We start from the raw sequence: 12430 nt of genomic DNA, 5'->3' as shown, positions 1-12430 counted from the left end.
GTTGTTTCAAAACATGGTTCAAAATAACACAAACACATTTTTTTATCTCCCATTTTTTATTAACAAAGTGCTGGTCACCTCAGTCAGCCTCCTCCACCAGAACACTGGTGGCAATTGATGAGGCAAACTGGCAGCACACTGGCGGCAATTGATCGGCACACTGGCAGCACACTGGCGGCAATTGATGGGCACACTGGCAGCACACTGGCGGCAATTGATGGGGAAAACTGGCAACAATTGATGGTTACAGTCTGTAACCATCAATTGTTGCCAGTTTGCACTATCAATTGCCGCCAGTGTGCTGCCAGTGTGCCCATCAAACGCAGCCACTGTGCCATCAAACGCAGCCACTGTGCCATCACATGCAGCCACTGTGCAATAGATGATTTATAATAAATCAATAAATAAATACATTTTGGCTCGTCGAGTTTCTCGACAGTTTCCTCGACGAAAATGTACACACGGCCGGTTTCCTCGGCAAAAAAATATCTCCCAACAAGTTTCTTGCTGGTTTTTGCCGAGAAACTTGGTCGTGTGTACGAGGCTTAACAGAAAGTCCAGGGGGGGCCGGGAGAGAAAGTTAGAAAAAGACACAGAAAGAAAGTTAAATACTACCATGGCTAATATCTAAAACGTAATTACCTTTACAAAAGTTAGGGACCCGCTTGCCTGTTTCTCATAGACATTGACTTTATGACCTATCAGGTCAACAGCATAGATAAATCTTAAGAGATAAAAAAATATATATTGTGAACAAACCAAAATAATTATTATCTATTATTTTTATCAATGGAAAAAAAAAGTACTTACTTTTTATCGTTTGATATTTCGATTCCGTTGGCCATGTAGAGTCCCGATGCCACTTCTCGGACATCCCCCGGACTGTAATACACCACGTTTGACAACTGTAATCCAAGGAAATTTTCTAAAAACTTCATATGCATGCTCTCAAAATAATGATCATTAGTGGCATAAAAGCTCTCCGGTCCAACAGCAACAATATCGTTCACGCTGTAAAGACAAAAACAAAAACTTTTCTCACACCAGTGGATAAAATACTTTTCTTGGATGCAATACTGAAAGTATATAGCAAGCACCACAAGGTGTTGTTTTCATGTTTCTTAGCCAAAGGCTCCTTGTCTGTGTGCCTCTCTGATCCCTGTTTAACTTTGCTTGACACAAGGACTTGACTTTTCTCATATTGGGGCCCAACCACTGCCTCCTAGTCCATTTGGAGGAACCTAGGGGTCCGTGGAACACTAGGTTCCTCCAAATGTTACTAAGGGTTCCTTAAAGTGGTTGTAAACCCACTATTTTGACTTTTACCTACAGGTAAGCCTATAACAAGGCTTACCTGTAGGTTTAGGAGATATTCCCCTCGCAATGCGCTGCTGATTGCAGCGGCGCATGCGCAGGGGGGATCTACGGCGAAAGGACCGGACCTTGCCGAGTTTTAAATCTCCCGCGCGCACGAGTGACGTCATCGCCGCTCCAGCCAATCACAGCGCTGGAGCGGCGATACCAGGAAGATACGCCGAGTCAAGATAAAATCTCTCTCAGCGTGGACCAGGTAAGTGCTACACACCTCGTTTCGAGGTAAGTATTTCATAATGAGCTAATATGCGGTGCATATTGGCTCATTATGACTTTTGCCTTACAGGAGGAAAAAAAAATAAAAAATTTAATGCGGGTTTACAACCGCTTTAAGCAGTTGCTGATTGACCTCTTATTTCATGATCCCCACTTGGTTTCAGAGCCAACACCACTTGCATGACATCAATGATATTGGTTCTAAAATGATTTTAACTGTCTATAAGGGGGCAGTGGCGGCTGGTGCTCAAAATGAAAAAAAAAATCTAAAAAAAAAAAAAAAAACATCAATTGCAGCCTCACTGTGCCATTAAGCGTGCCATGCCATCAAATGCAGCCACTGTCCCTCAAACGTCACCACTGTGCCATCAAACGTGCCATGCCATCAAATGCAGCCACTGTGCCATCAAACGCAGCCACTGTACCCAGCAATTGTCACCACTGCACTGTGCCCAGTAATTGTCACCACTGTGCCCATCAATTGTCACCACTGTGCCCAGCAATTGTCACCACTGTGCCCAGCAATGGTCAACACTGCACTGTGCCCATCAATTGTCACCACTGTGCCCAGCAATTGTCACCACTGTGCCCAGCAATTGTCACCAATGTGCCCAGCAATTGCCGCCAGATTGCTTCCCCCGTCCCCCAGCACTTACCTTTCTCGGGTCAGCCACACTCCCTCGATGTCTTCTCCCAAGTAACCAGAGCCGGTGAACCTGATTGGCTGAGACGAGTGTCAGTGTTAACCAGGAAGCTCACACCCCCTGCGTCCCCTGGTTAACTATTTGGAAGCCGGTTACAGCCAACAGGCTGTAATCGGAAAGCCTATCAGAGCCGCTGAATCTCTATGTATTGTACACCTTATGGCGCAGGGGAGAGAGGGGCGGCGCTCCTGCGCCCCCTATGGACGCACCGCCTCTATAAGGGGGCCATTTTCCCAACTGACCAACAATAAATTGGTTTTAGCAGGGGGTCCCTGAAACATATATACGTGTTTTCAAGGGTTTCTTTGGTGTAAAAAGTTTGAGAAATGGTGAGAAATTTTAAGCCAAGGTCTAGTGTTAAAACAGGGAGAGAGAAGGCTCCTACAGTACAAATACATACAATTATACTCAGTAGGCCCTCATTTTGTTTTACTGTACAGGCTTGCTTAGATTGTTAACCACTTGCCGCCCGCCAATGACATATTGACGTCGGCAAAGTGGTTGTAGAATCCTGACTGGACGTCATATGACGTGCTCAGGATTCTGAGCCGCTGCGCGCCCCCGGGGGCGCGAATCGCGGCAATCGTTGTTGCAGGGTGTCAGTCTGACACCCCGCAACACCGATCTCGGTAAAGAGTCTCTCACGGAGGCTCTTTACCACGTGATCAGCCGTGTCCAACCACGACTGATCACGATATAAACAGGAAGAGCCGTTGATGGCTCTTCCTCCCTCGCATCTGACAGACGCGAGTAGAGGAGAGCCGATCGGCGGCTCTCCTGACAGGGGGGGTTCACGCTGATTGTTTATCAGCGCAGCCCCCCCCTCGGATCGCCACACTGGACCACCAGGGAAGCCCACCAGGGAAGGGCAAACTAAAAAAAAAGTCTGAACAACAAAAAAAAAGTCTGGAAAAAAAAAAAAAAGCATAAAAAAATAAAAGATGCCAATCAGTGCCCACAAATGGGCACTGACTGGCAACATGGATAAATCAGTGCCGCCCCACAGTGTCCATCAGTGCCACCCCACAGTGTCCATCAGTGCCACCCCACAGTGCCCATCAGTGCCCACCTATCAGTGCCCATCTGTGCCACCCATAAGTATCCATCAGTGCCACCCATAAGTGCCGCCCACGAGTGCCCATCTGTGCCGCCTATGAGTGCCCAGTGCCGCCCATGAGTGCCCATCAGTGCCGCCTATGTGTGCCCATCAGTGCCGCATACCAGCGCCGCCAATCAGTGCCACCTTATCTGTGCCCGTCAGTACTACCTCATCGATGTCCATCAGTGCCATCTCATCAGTGCCGCCATATCAGTGCCCGTAATTGAAAGAGAAAACTTACTTATTTACAAAAAAATTAACAGAAAAAAATAAAAACGTAATTATTTTTTCAAAATTTTCAGTCTTTTTTTAGTTGTTGCGCAAAAAAAAAAAAAATCGCAGAGGTGATCAAATACCACCAAAAGAAAGCTCTATTTGTGGGGAAAAAAGGACGCCAATTTTGTTTGGGTACAGTGTAGCATGACAACGCAATTGCCATTCAAAGTGCGACAGCGCTGAAAGCTGAAAATTGGCTTGGGCGGGAAGGTGCGTAAGTGCCTGGTATGGAAGTGGTTAAAGTCATTTTCGAATATATACCTGTGCAATAATGGATGTTTAATGGTCTTCAGGTGTAGGAGAGATTTCTGCTTCTCATCAAATTTAAATATTTCAATACAGCTTTTGTGGTCAGGATGATTCACGACAAAAAGGTAGACCGTGCCGTCTAAAAGAAAGTCAGAGGTCAGATAGGTTTAGTAAAGGCCAACTCCTGAGTCTTGACCAAGCAATACATACTGTTATATAAATAATAAAAATATCCACAGGTCTACAAATCATTTGTCTGGTCTGTAAGTTCATTCCCTCCTCACGCTACCTACTGAAAGTGTGCATTGGCCCAGATTCAGGTAGGGGCGCGCACTGGTACGGCGGTGCAGCGTCCCGTTTTTACGCTACACCTCCGTAAATTACTTGAGCTACGCTTCATTCACGAAGCATTTGCTCCGTAATTTGCGGGGGCGTTTTGTAAAAGTGGCCGGCGTAAGCGCGTAATTTAAATGATCCCGTAGGGGGGCGTGGATCATTTAAATTAGGCGCGTTCCGGCGCCGAACGTAGTGCGCATGCTCCCTCGGGAAACTTTCCCGACGTGCATTGCGGTAAATGACGTCGCAAGGACGTCATTTGCTTCGACGTGAACGTAAATGGCGCCATTCACGATTCACTTACGCAAACAACGTAAATTTCAAAAATCGCGACGCGGGAACGACGCCTATACTTACCATTGGCTGCGCCTCCTAATAGCAGGAGCAGCCTTACGACGGAAGCGACGTACGCAAACGATGTAAAACTCGAACGCCGGGCGCGCGTACGTTTGTGAATCAGCGTTAGTATGCAATTTGCATACTCTACGCTGACCACTACGGGAACGCCACCTAGCGGCCAGCGTCAGAATGCAGCCTAAGATACGACGGCATAAGAGCCTTATGTCAGTCATATCTTAGGCTACAGTCGGCGTATCGAGCTTTCTGAATACAGAAAGTCGATACGCCGGCGCTACTTAGCAATTACGCTGCGTATCTATGGATACGCAGGCGTAATTGCTTCCTGAATCTACCCCAATGTGTATAATTTGAGGTCCACCTTCCTGTAGGGGGCTGCACAGCACAGTTTTGTATTAATGCGCACGACTGCCATGTTAAGCCTCGTACACACGATCGGATTTCCATCGGACAAATCCGTGGAATTTTGTGCGAAGGGCGTTGGCTGTGAACTTGTTCTGCATACAGACGGCAGAACTTTTTCAGCCAACATACACGAAACTAAAGGTTTTTAAGCTCTTTAGCGCCACCCTTTGGGCAACTTCTACTAATGTTGTGCTATGGTTAGCATTGGTTCGGAGCATGAGTGTTTGTACTTTGGATTTTATTTCAGACGGACTTGTGTACACATGATCGGATAATATGACAAGACACATTTGTTGTCGGACAGTTTTAAGCATGCTATAAAACATTTGTTGTCCGATGGAGCATACAAACGGTCGGGTTTTCAGACAAAACCCTGCCATCACACATTTGTTGTTGGAAAATCCGATCGTGTGAACGGGCCTTTTGAGAAAATGCTCTCTGTGGATTGAACATTTCAAAGGAAAATAGATATACATGAAAGTGATGTGTATTTATAAGATACATTGCACACCCAGGGCCGCCATCAGGAATTATGGGGCCCCTTACACAGCTTCAGGCATGGGCCATCTGGAGCAGAGAACCGGGGGGGGGGGGGCGGCCGCCTCAAATTGAGCGGGGGGGGGGGGGGGTTGCCCTGGGGACCTCTGGGCCCCTTACAAAAAAAATTATAAAACAAAGTGGGGGAGCCATCCGGGCCCTGGGGACCTCCAGGCCCTTTAACAAAAACAAAAACAAAAAAAAAATCCTATATAAAACAAATATATATATATATAATTATTTTTTTTATAAAAAATAAAAAAAAGGGTTGCCATCTGGGGCTTTGGGGACCTCTGGGCCGTTTAATAAAAAGAAAAAATAAATATAAAAAAAGTTTTTTTCTTTTTTATATATTTTTTTTTTTTTAAAGGAGGGGTTGCTATCCACGGCCCTGGGGACCTCCGGGCCCCTTACAGGTGTACTGCCTGTACCCCCCTGATGGCGGCCCTGTGCACACCGGAGTGATATTGCAAGGAAAATTCAACCTTTGCCAGGCAGTCTGCCCAGTATTGCTCCAAAGTGCCAAGTTTGCCTGTTTGAAGATTAGCCAATGGATTGTTATCCATCCAGACCTTGAACTGGTTCCTGCCAGGTATTTGGCAATGTGTTCGGTGACTGCCCACACCAAGGCCAGCAGGTAATAACTGTGGCCTGGAAGGTCAATGCAGGTCATCCCCTTCTGGCAGGGACAACATCACCCTTTTTCATACAAAGTGCCTTAAAAAACAGACAGAATTTGTGAATAGCAGTAGAGTCCCCAACAAGTTTGTCTATATTTCAGTTCACACTAGGGCGACAACGACTTCCAGCGCGACTTTCAGAGGCGACTCCGACACGACTTGAGCATGAACCACAGGGAGATCTGGGGCGATTTACAACACAACTTGAAGTCGTCTCCAGGACAGGAGACTTTCCAGTGGGCAATCAAACAACAATCAGCTCTGGGGGAGGGAGGGGGAGGGAGAGGTTTGCCTGAGAAATGTATGTTATCTTCCTGGAAAGTCGCTTCAGTTAAGACAGTGATCAGACTTGGATCAGACTTGGATCAGACTTGGAGGCGACTTCTATTGAAATCAATGGGTACAAATCGCCTACAAGTTGGATTGAAATAGTACAGGAACTTCTTTTGAAGTCGGAGCGACTCGAGTCGTGTGTATTAACACCTGTTTATGGCGCATGCGCGCCGTAGACAACGGCGCAGGCGCACTGAGAATGCCGGTTTTATCAATGGATAATGCCGGCTTTGACGGCTCCCACGCGCATGCACGGAGTGATTTCATCACCGCTCTGGCCAATTTGAGCACCGGAGTGGCGAAACCTTACGGAGAGATGTCTGCGGCCAGAGGGGGAGACGAGGACGGCTTCGGGGCTTCGATCTTAGGTAAGTAATGCATAATGAGCTAGTATACTAGTCATATTAGCTCATTATGGCTTTGTCTTTCAGGTTATTATTCTTTTTTTAAATATAATTTTGGGTTTATAACCACTTTAAGAGCCGGTTCACACACAGACGGCACAACTTTGGGGGCGAATCTGCAAGATGATCTCAAGACGACTTGAGAGGCAACTTGCAAAATGACTTCTGTGTTGAAGTCAATGCAAGTTGCCCCGAGCCGGCCCCAAAGTCGTACAGGAACCTTTTTCTAAGTCGGAGCGACTTGCGTCGCTCTTATTAGAACGGTTCCATTGAATAGAGCAGACCATGACTTGTCAGGCGGCTGAGTCGCCTGACAGGTCGCCCCTGTGTGAACCGGCTCTAAAGGAACCTATTTAGAAAATAAAGAAGAAAACATTTACAACCCCTTTAAGTGGAATGCTCTTTCCTCTCCCTCCTTAGGTTCCTGGGAAAAATCTATTAATGCTGCCCTACCATTTGTATAAGCTGGCCTACATGGGAAGGAACTGTCCTAGGAAGTATGCCAGGGTGTGGCAGCCGTGGATGGCTTACGTGGGTTAATTGCCCTGCTGTTCGCTTCGGTACTCTGCTGGAAAGGCTGAGATACCCTCCTCTTCTTTTTGTATGTTATATGAACCAAGGGTGGGACTTTGGTGCTTCTACAAGTCTTTACAAGTATTCTATGTACATTGTTTTTGTCATGTGGACGTTGCCTTATTACCATTTTCTAATTGAGATGCTGTTACTTTGATTAATTCCATGTCACTGATGTTGCACCATGCCTTTGCTTACAATGAAGAAACTTTTTGTTTGTTAAAAAAAAAAAGAAAAAAATCTTTTGCTGCTCCACCTCAATAATTTGAAGCAATGCCTCTGGAACATACAGAGAGTCCAGGCTGTACAATTTGCGCATTTGATGGACAAGATATCTGCAGCTACAGCTTCTACTGCTTCCTCGATGCCATCAGATTCCTCCTAATCACATATGGGTCAGGAACCCATGCGATACCGAGATCGTTCTTCGCCCTCCTGGGCCAACATGGCTCCCACAAAGCTCCCAGATCATCTCCTGATTCCAAAGTAGTCTCCACATGCAGCCTCGCCACACTCACAATTTTTGAACTCACAGGATCCCTTGACTCCTTCTTAGTCCTCCAACACTGGAACAACACGGAATTCTGTAACTTCCACTTAAGCTGATCCACTTAGGCCCCGTACACACGGTCAGTTTGGTCCGATGAGAATGAACCGAAGTTCATTTTCATCGGACCAAACCGACAGTGTGTATAGGTTATCGGTCTGGTTTCCTTCGGTCCAAAATTTCTAAACATGCTTCAAAACCGAACCGATGGACCGCTGCCCGATCGGACCAAACCAATGGTTAGTACAGAAAAGCATCGGTTCAAAACCCGCGCATGCTCAGAATCAAGTCGACGCATGCTTGGAAGCATTGAACTTCGTTTTATTCAGCACGTCGTGTGTTTTACGTCACCGCGTTCTGACCCGATCGGATTTTTAACTGATGGTGTGTACGCACATCAGACCATCAGGCCACTTCAGAGGTGAACCGATGAAAACGGTCCAAAGGTTCTCATCGGTTTGGTCCGACCGTGTGTACGCGGCCTTAGGATCTATTTCTCCTTAGAGGGCAGCAGAGCTGATGACTCCCACTCCACAATCATGGGTTCTCCATGGATGGGCTTTACCACACTGGGGGAACCAGTCCAGCTCTTAATCACCCTGGGTTGTGTAGGCTAGGACAACCCACATGATCCATCCCAGACTAATGCGCATCTCCAGGCAGTCATGTATCTTATCCTGCCTACTATGCCAAATGTAAGTGGGGCCCTGATTCACTGTCAGCAACCACCATCCTGGCCAAAGACCCCTCCCTCCTTCCTCAGGGAGGAGATGGGATTCTCACACACCTGTAATAGGAAAAAACTCTGCCATCTTTGGTCACTTTAAACAACAAAGGCTGACAGCGCTCAGGGGCTGGGATGGTCAATGATCAACAATGGCTGCAATGATCCACAATGTAAACTTGGTTGGCAATGTATTCAAAAGAAAGTTAAAAACAGCAGTTAATCCATTGAACATGAAGTAAAAACATTACTGCGCTGGCTGTGGGCTAGCTCGGGACTGGTGGGTCACTGTATCGCTGGCGGGGAAATTTGAGTGGAGGCGCCGACCATTAGAGCCACAAGATGTAACCGACAGACAATGGGCCAGATTCTCAAAGGAGATACGACGGCGTATCTCCAGATACGCCGTCGTATCTCTGAGTCTGAGCCGTCGTATATATGCGCCTGATTCATAGAATCAGTTACATATAGATTTGTATTTGATCCGACCGGCGTAAGTCTCTTACGCCGTCGGATCTGAACTGCATATTTACGCTGGCCGCTAGGGGCGTGTACGCTGATTTACGCCTAGAAATATGTAAATCAGCTAGATATACGCAAATTCACGAACTTACGCCCGGCCGACACAGTACAGATACGCCGTTTACGTTAGGCTTTTCCCGGCGTAAAGTTACCCCTGCTATCTGAGGCCTACATGCGGCGTACCAATGTTAAGTATGGACGTCGTTCTCGCGTCGAATTTTGAATATTTTACGTAGTTTGTGTAAGTCGTCCGTGAATGGGGCTGGACGTAATTTACGTTCACGTCGAAACCAATACGTCCTTGCGGCGTATTTGGAGCAATGCACACTGGGATATGTCCACGGACGGCGCATGCGCCGTTCGTTAAAAACGTCAATCACGTCAGGTCACATAAACACGCCCCCCTGTTCCACATTTGAATTAGGCGAGCTTACGCCGGCCTATTTACGCTACGCCGCCGCAACTTACGGAGCAAGTGCTTTGAGAATACTGCACTTGCCCGTGTAAGTTGCGGAGGCGTAGCGTAAATAGAATACACTACGCTGGAACAAAGATACGCTCTCCTACGAGAATCTGGCCCATAGTATCCATGCTGGACCCACCGGCGTATCTGGATGGCGTCACTGAAGCCCTGGGCAGACGAACGGTGTTCCGAAGAGAGAGCCGCTGTGTGCAGCGTGTGAAGATGACGTCACCAAAGCCCTGGACAGAAAAACAGTGCCCAGAGTGGAACGCAAACGTCCCTGTCCCCGTGACTACGCTTGTCTCACGCATGCACTTTGTCAAGTCAGATCACACCTGAGCCAAGTACACATCTGATTGGACCTGGTCAACTCCAACACCACAAATCTCTGCCCACTCCCCGCCCCCACAATTGAGTTTAAAAGTCTTCACATGTCGTCATTCCCCTGACCTAATAAAGCGCATGTGCACGAAACGCGTAGTGACGGCAACAGGGACGTTTGTGTTGCACGCTGGCTGCGGCGGCTTCCTCTTCCAGGCACAGTGCTTCCATCCAGGGCTTCGGTGACATCATCTACACATGCTGTAGAGGGCGGCTCTCCCTTCGGAACACTGTGCGTCTGCCCTTGGCTTCAATGATGCCACCCAGATACGCCGGCGGGTCCGGCATGGATACATTGCCTGTCTGTTCCATCTTGTGGCTCTAATGGTCGGCGCCTCCACCCGGATTTCAGTAACCCACCAATGCCCGAGCCAGCCCACAGCCAGAGCAGTAACATTTTTACTTCATGTTTAATGGATTATGTGCTGTTTTTAACTTTCTTTTGAATAAATTGCCAACAAGCTTACCAAGTTTACATTGTGGATCATTGAAGCCATTGTTGATCGCTGACCATCCCAGCCCATGGCATGAACGCTGCCAGCCTTTGTTGTTTTCAGGCTTCCAGCAGTCAAACCTGTCCTAACAGACAGCAGCACAGTTGAGCTGTGACTATATGTATCCCAAATTGGGTGATTTTACAACCATCAGCGCCTGGAACCCAGGTTTCATTCATCTTTGGTCACTTGCTTACTCCACTCTTTCAATCCCAACATCCACAATTCTGAACAGTATGGGCTAGATTCACGTAGAATGGCGTAACTTTGTGCGGGCGTAACGTATCCTATTTACGTTACGCCTCCGCAACTTTTACAGGAAAGTGCCGTATTCTCAAAAAAAAGTTGCGGCGGCGTAGCGTAAATAGGCCGGCGTAAGCCCGCCTAATTCAAATTGTGAAGAGGTCGGCGTGTGTTATGTAAATCAGGCTTGACCCGACGTGATTGCCTTTTTTCCCGAACAGCGCATGCGCCGTCCGTGGAATTTCCCAGTGTGCATTGCTCCAAAGTATGCCGCAAGAACGTCATTGGTTTCGACGTGAACGTAAATGAAGTCCAGCCCCATTCACGGACGACTTACGCAAACGACGTAACTTTTTCAAATTTCGACGCGGGAACCACGGCCATACTTAACATTGGTAAGCCGCACTTACGCTACCATAAAGCAGGGGTAACTATACACCGGGAAAAGCCTAACGTAAACGGCGTAACTGTACTGCGTCGGCCGGGTGTACGTTCGTGAATTTGCGTATCTAGCTGATTTACATATTTTGACGCGTAAATCAGCGTACACGCCCCTAGCGGCCAGCGTAAATATGCAGTCACGATCCGACGGCGTAAGAGACTTACGACTGTCGGATCTAAGGGAAATCTATGCGTAACTGATTCTAAGAATCAGGCGCATAGATACGACGGAGTATCTGGAGATACGCCGTCGTATCTCCTCTGAAGGCCTTGTACACACGACCAGACATGTCCGATGAAAACGGTCCGTGGACCGTGGACCGTTTTCATCGGACATGTCTGCTGGGAGGTTTTGGTCTGATGTGTGTACACACCATCAGACCAAAATCCTGCGGACAGAGAACGCGGTGACGTAGAAGACACCGACGTTCTCTGACGCGGAAGTTCAATGCTTCCACGGATGCGTCGAATCAATTCGACGCATGCTCGGGATTTCAGGCCGCTGGTAATACGTCATAACCAGCGGACATGTCCGATGAGTCGTACTAACCATCGGACATGTCCGACGGACAGCTTTCCAGCGGACAAGTTTCTTAGCATGCTAAGAAACTTTTGTCCGCTGGAAACCTGTCCGCTAGGCCAGGAAACCGGTCCGCTAGGCCGTACACACGGTCGGACATGTCCGCGGAAACTGAGAATCTGGCCCACTCAATCTAACTTGAATATAGAATAGCCACTTAACTCTTCCATTACCCTCACTGTAAGTCCCTCATAGGTGGGTTCTCCAACAGATCATGTTACAGGCATACGCCAAAGGGTCCTCTTCCTAATGCTACAGGCTTACATGATAGTATGCTAGGGGTAGCCTAACATTCCCTCTGTTTTCAGCTGTAAAAGAGCTGGGGGGAGGAGAAACAGTGGAACACTGATCTTCCCAGTGAATGGCTGTGCAGAGGGGGGGGGGCGTTGTCAGGACAAGTCTGATCATTGGAGGAGAGCAGGCTAAGTTCCCAGCACAGCCAGAGAACTGACCACGGTGTACTCTCCTGCTTAGTGTGGTCAGTTTTTAATT

General features: G+C 47.7%; 1 protein-coding gene across 1 annotated transcript in view; it reads right to left on the bottom strand.

Annotated features, from left to right (window-relative positions):
- The window catches only part of LOC120939889 (serum paraoxonase/arylesterase 2-like), a 32324-nt gene that overhangs the window by 4529 nt on the left and 15365 nt on the right, over positions 1 to 12430 (bottom strand). Inside the window, exons 5-7 of the mRNA XM_040352305.1 lie at positions 3931 to 4057; positions 811 to 1011; positions 643 to 724 (exon numbers count right to left, since the gene is read on the bottom strand). Coding sequence (XP_040208239.1) covers positions 643 to 724; positions 811 to 1011; positions 3931 to 4057 — 410 coding nt within the window. The remainder of the gene's footprint in view (positions 1 to 642; positions 725 to 810; positions 1012 to 3930; positions 4058 to 12430) is intronic.

The sequence above is a fragment of the Rana temporaria genome, chromosome 5, assembly GCF_905171775.1.
Source record: "Rana temporaria chromosome 5, aRanTem1.1, whole genome shotgun sequence".
NCBI lineage: Eukaryota > Metazoa > Chordata > Amphibia > Anura > Ranidae > Rana > Rana temporaria.
The sequence above is the reverse complement of the archived record's forward strand: the minus strand, read 5'-3'. Positions and strand labels throughout refer to the sequence as shown.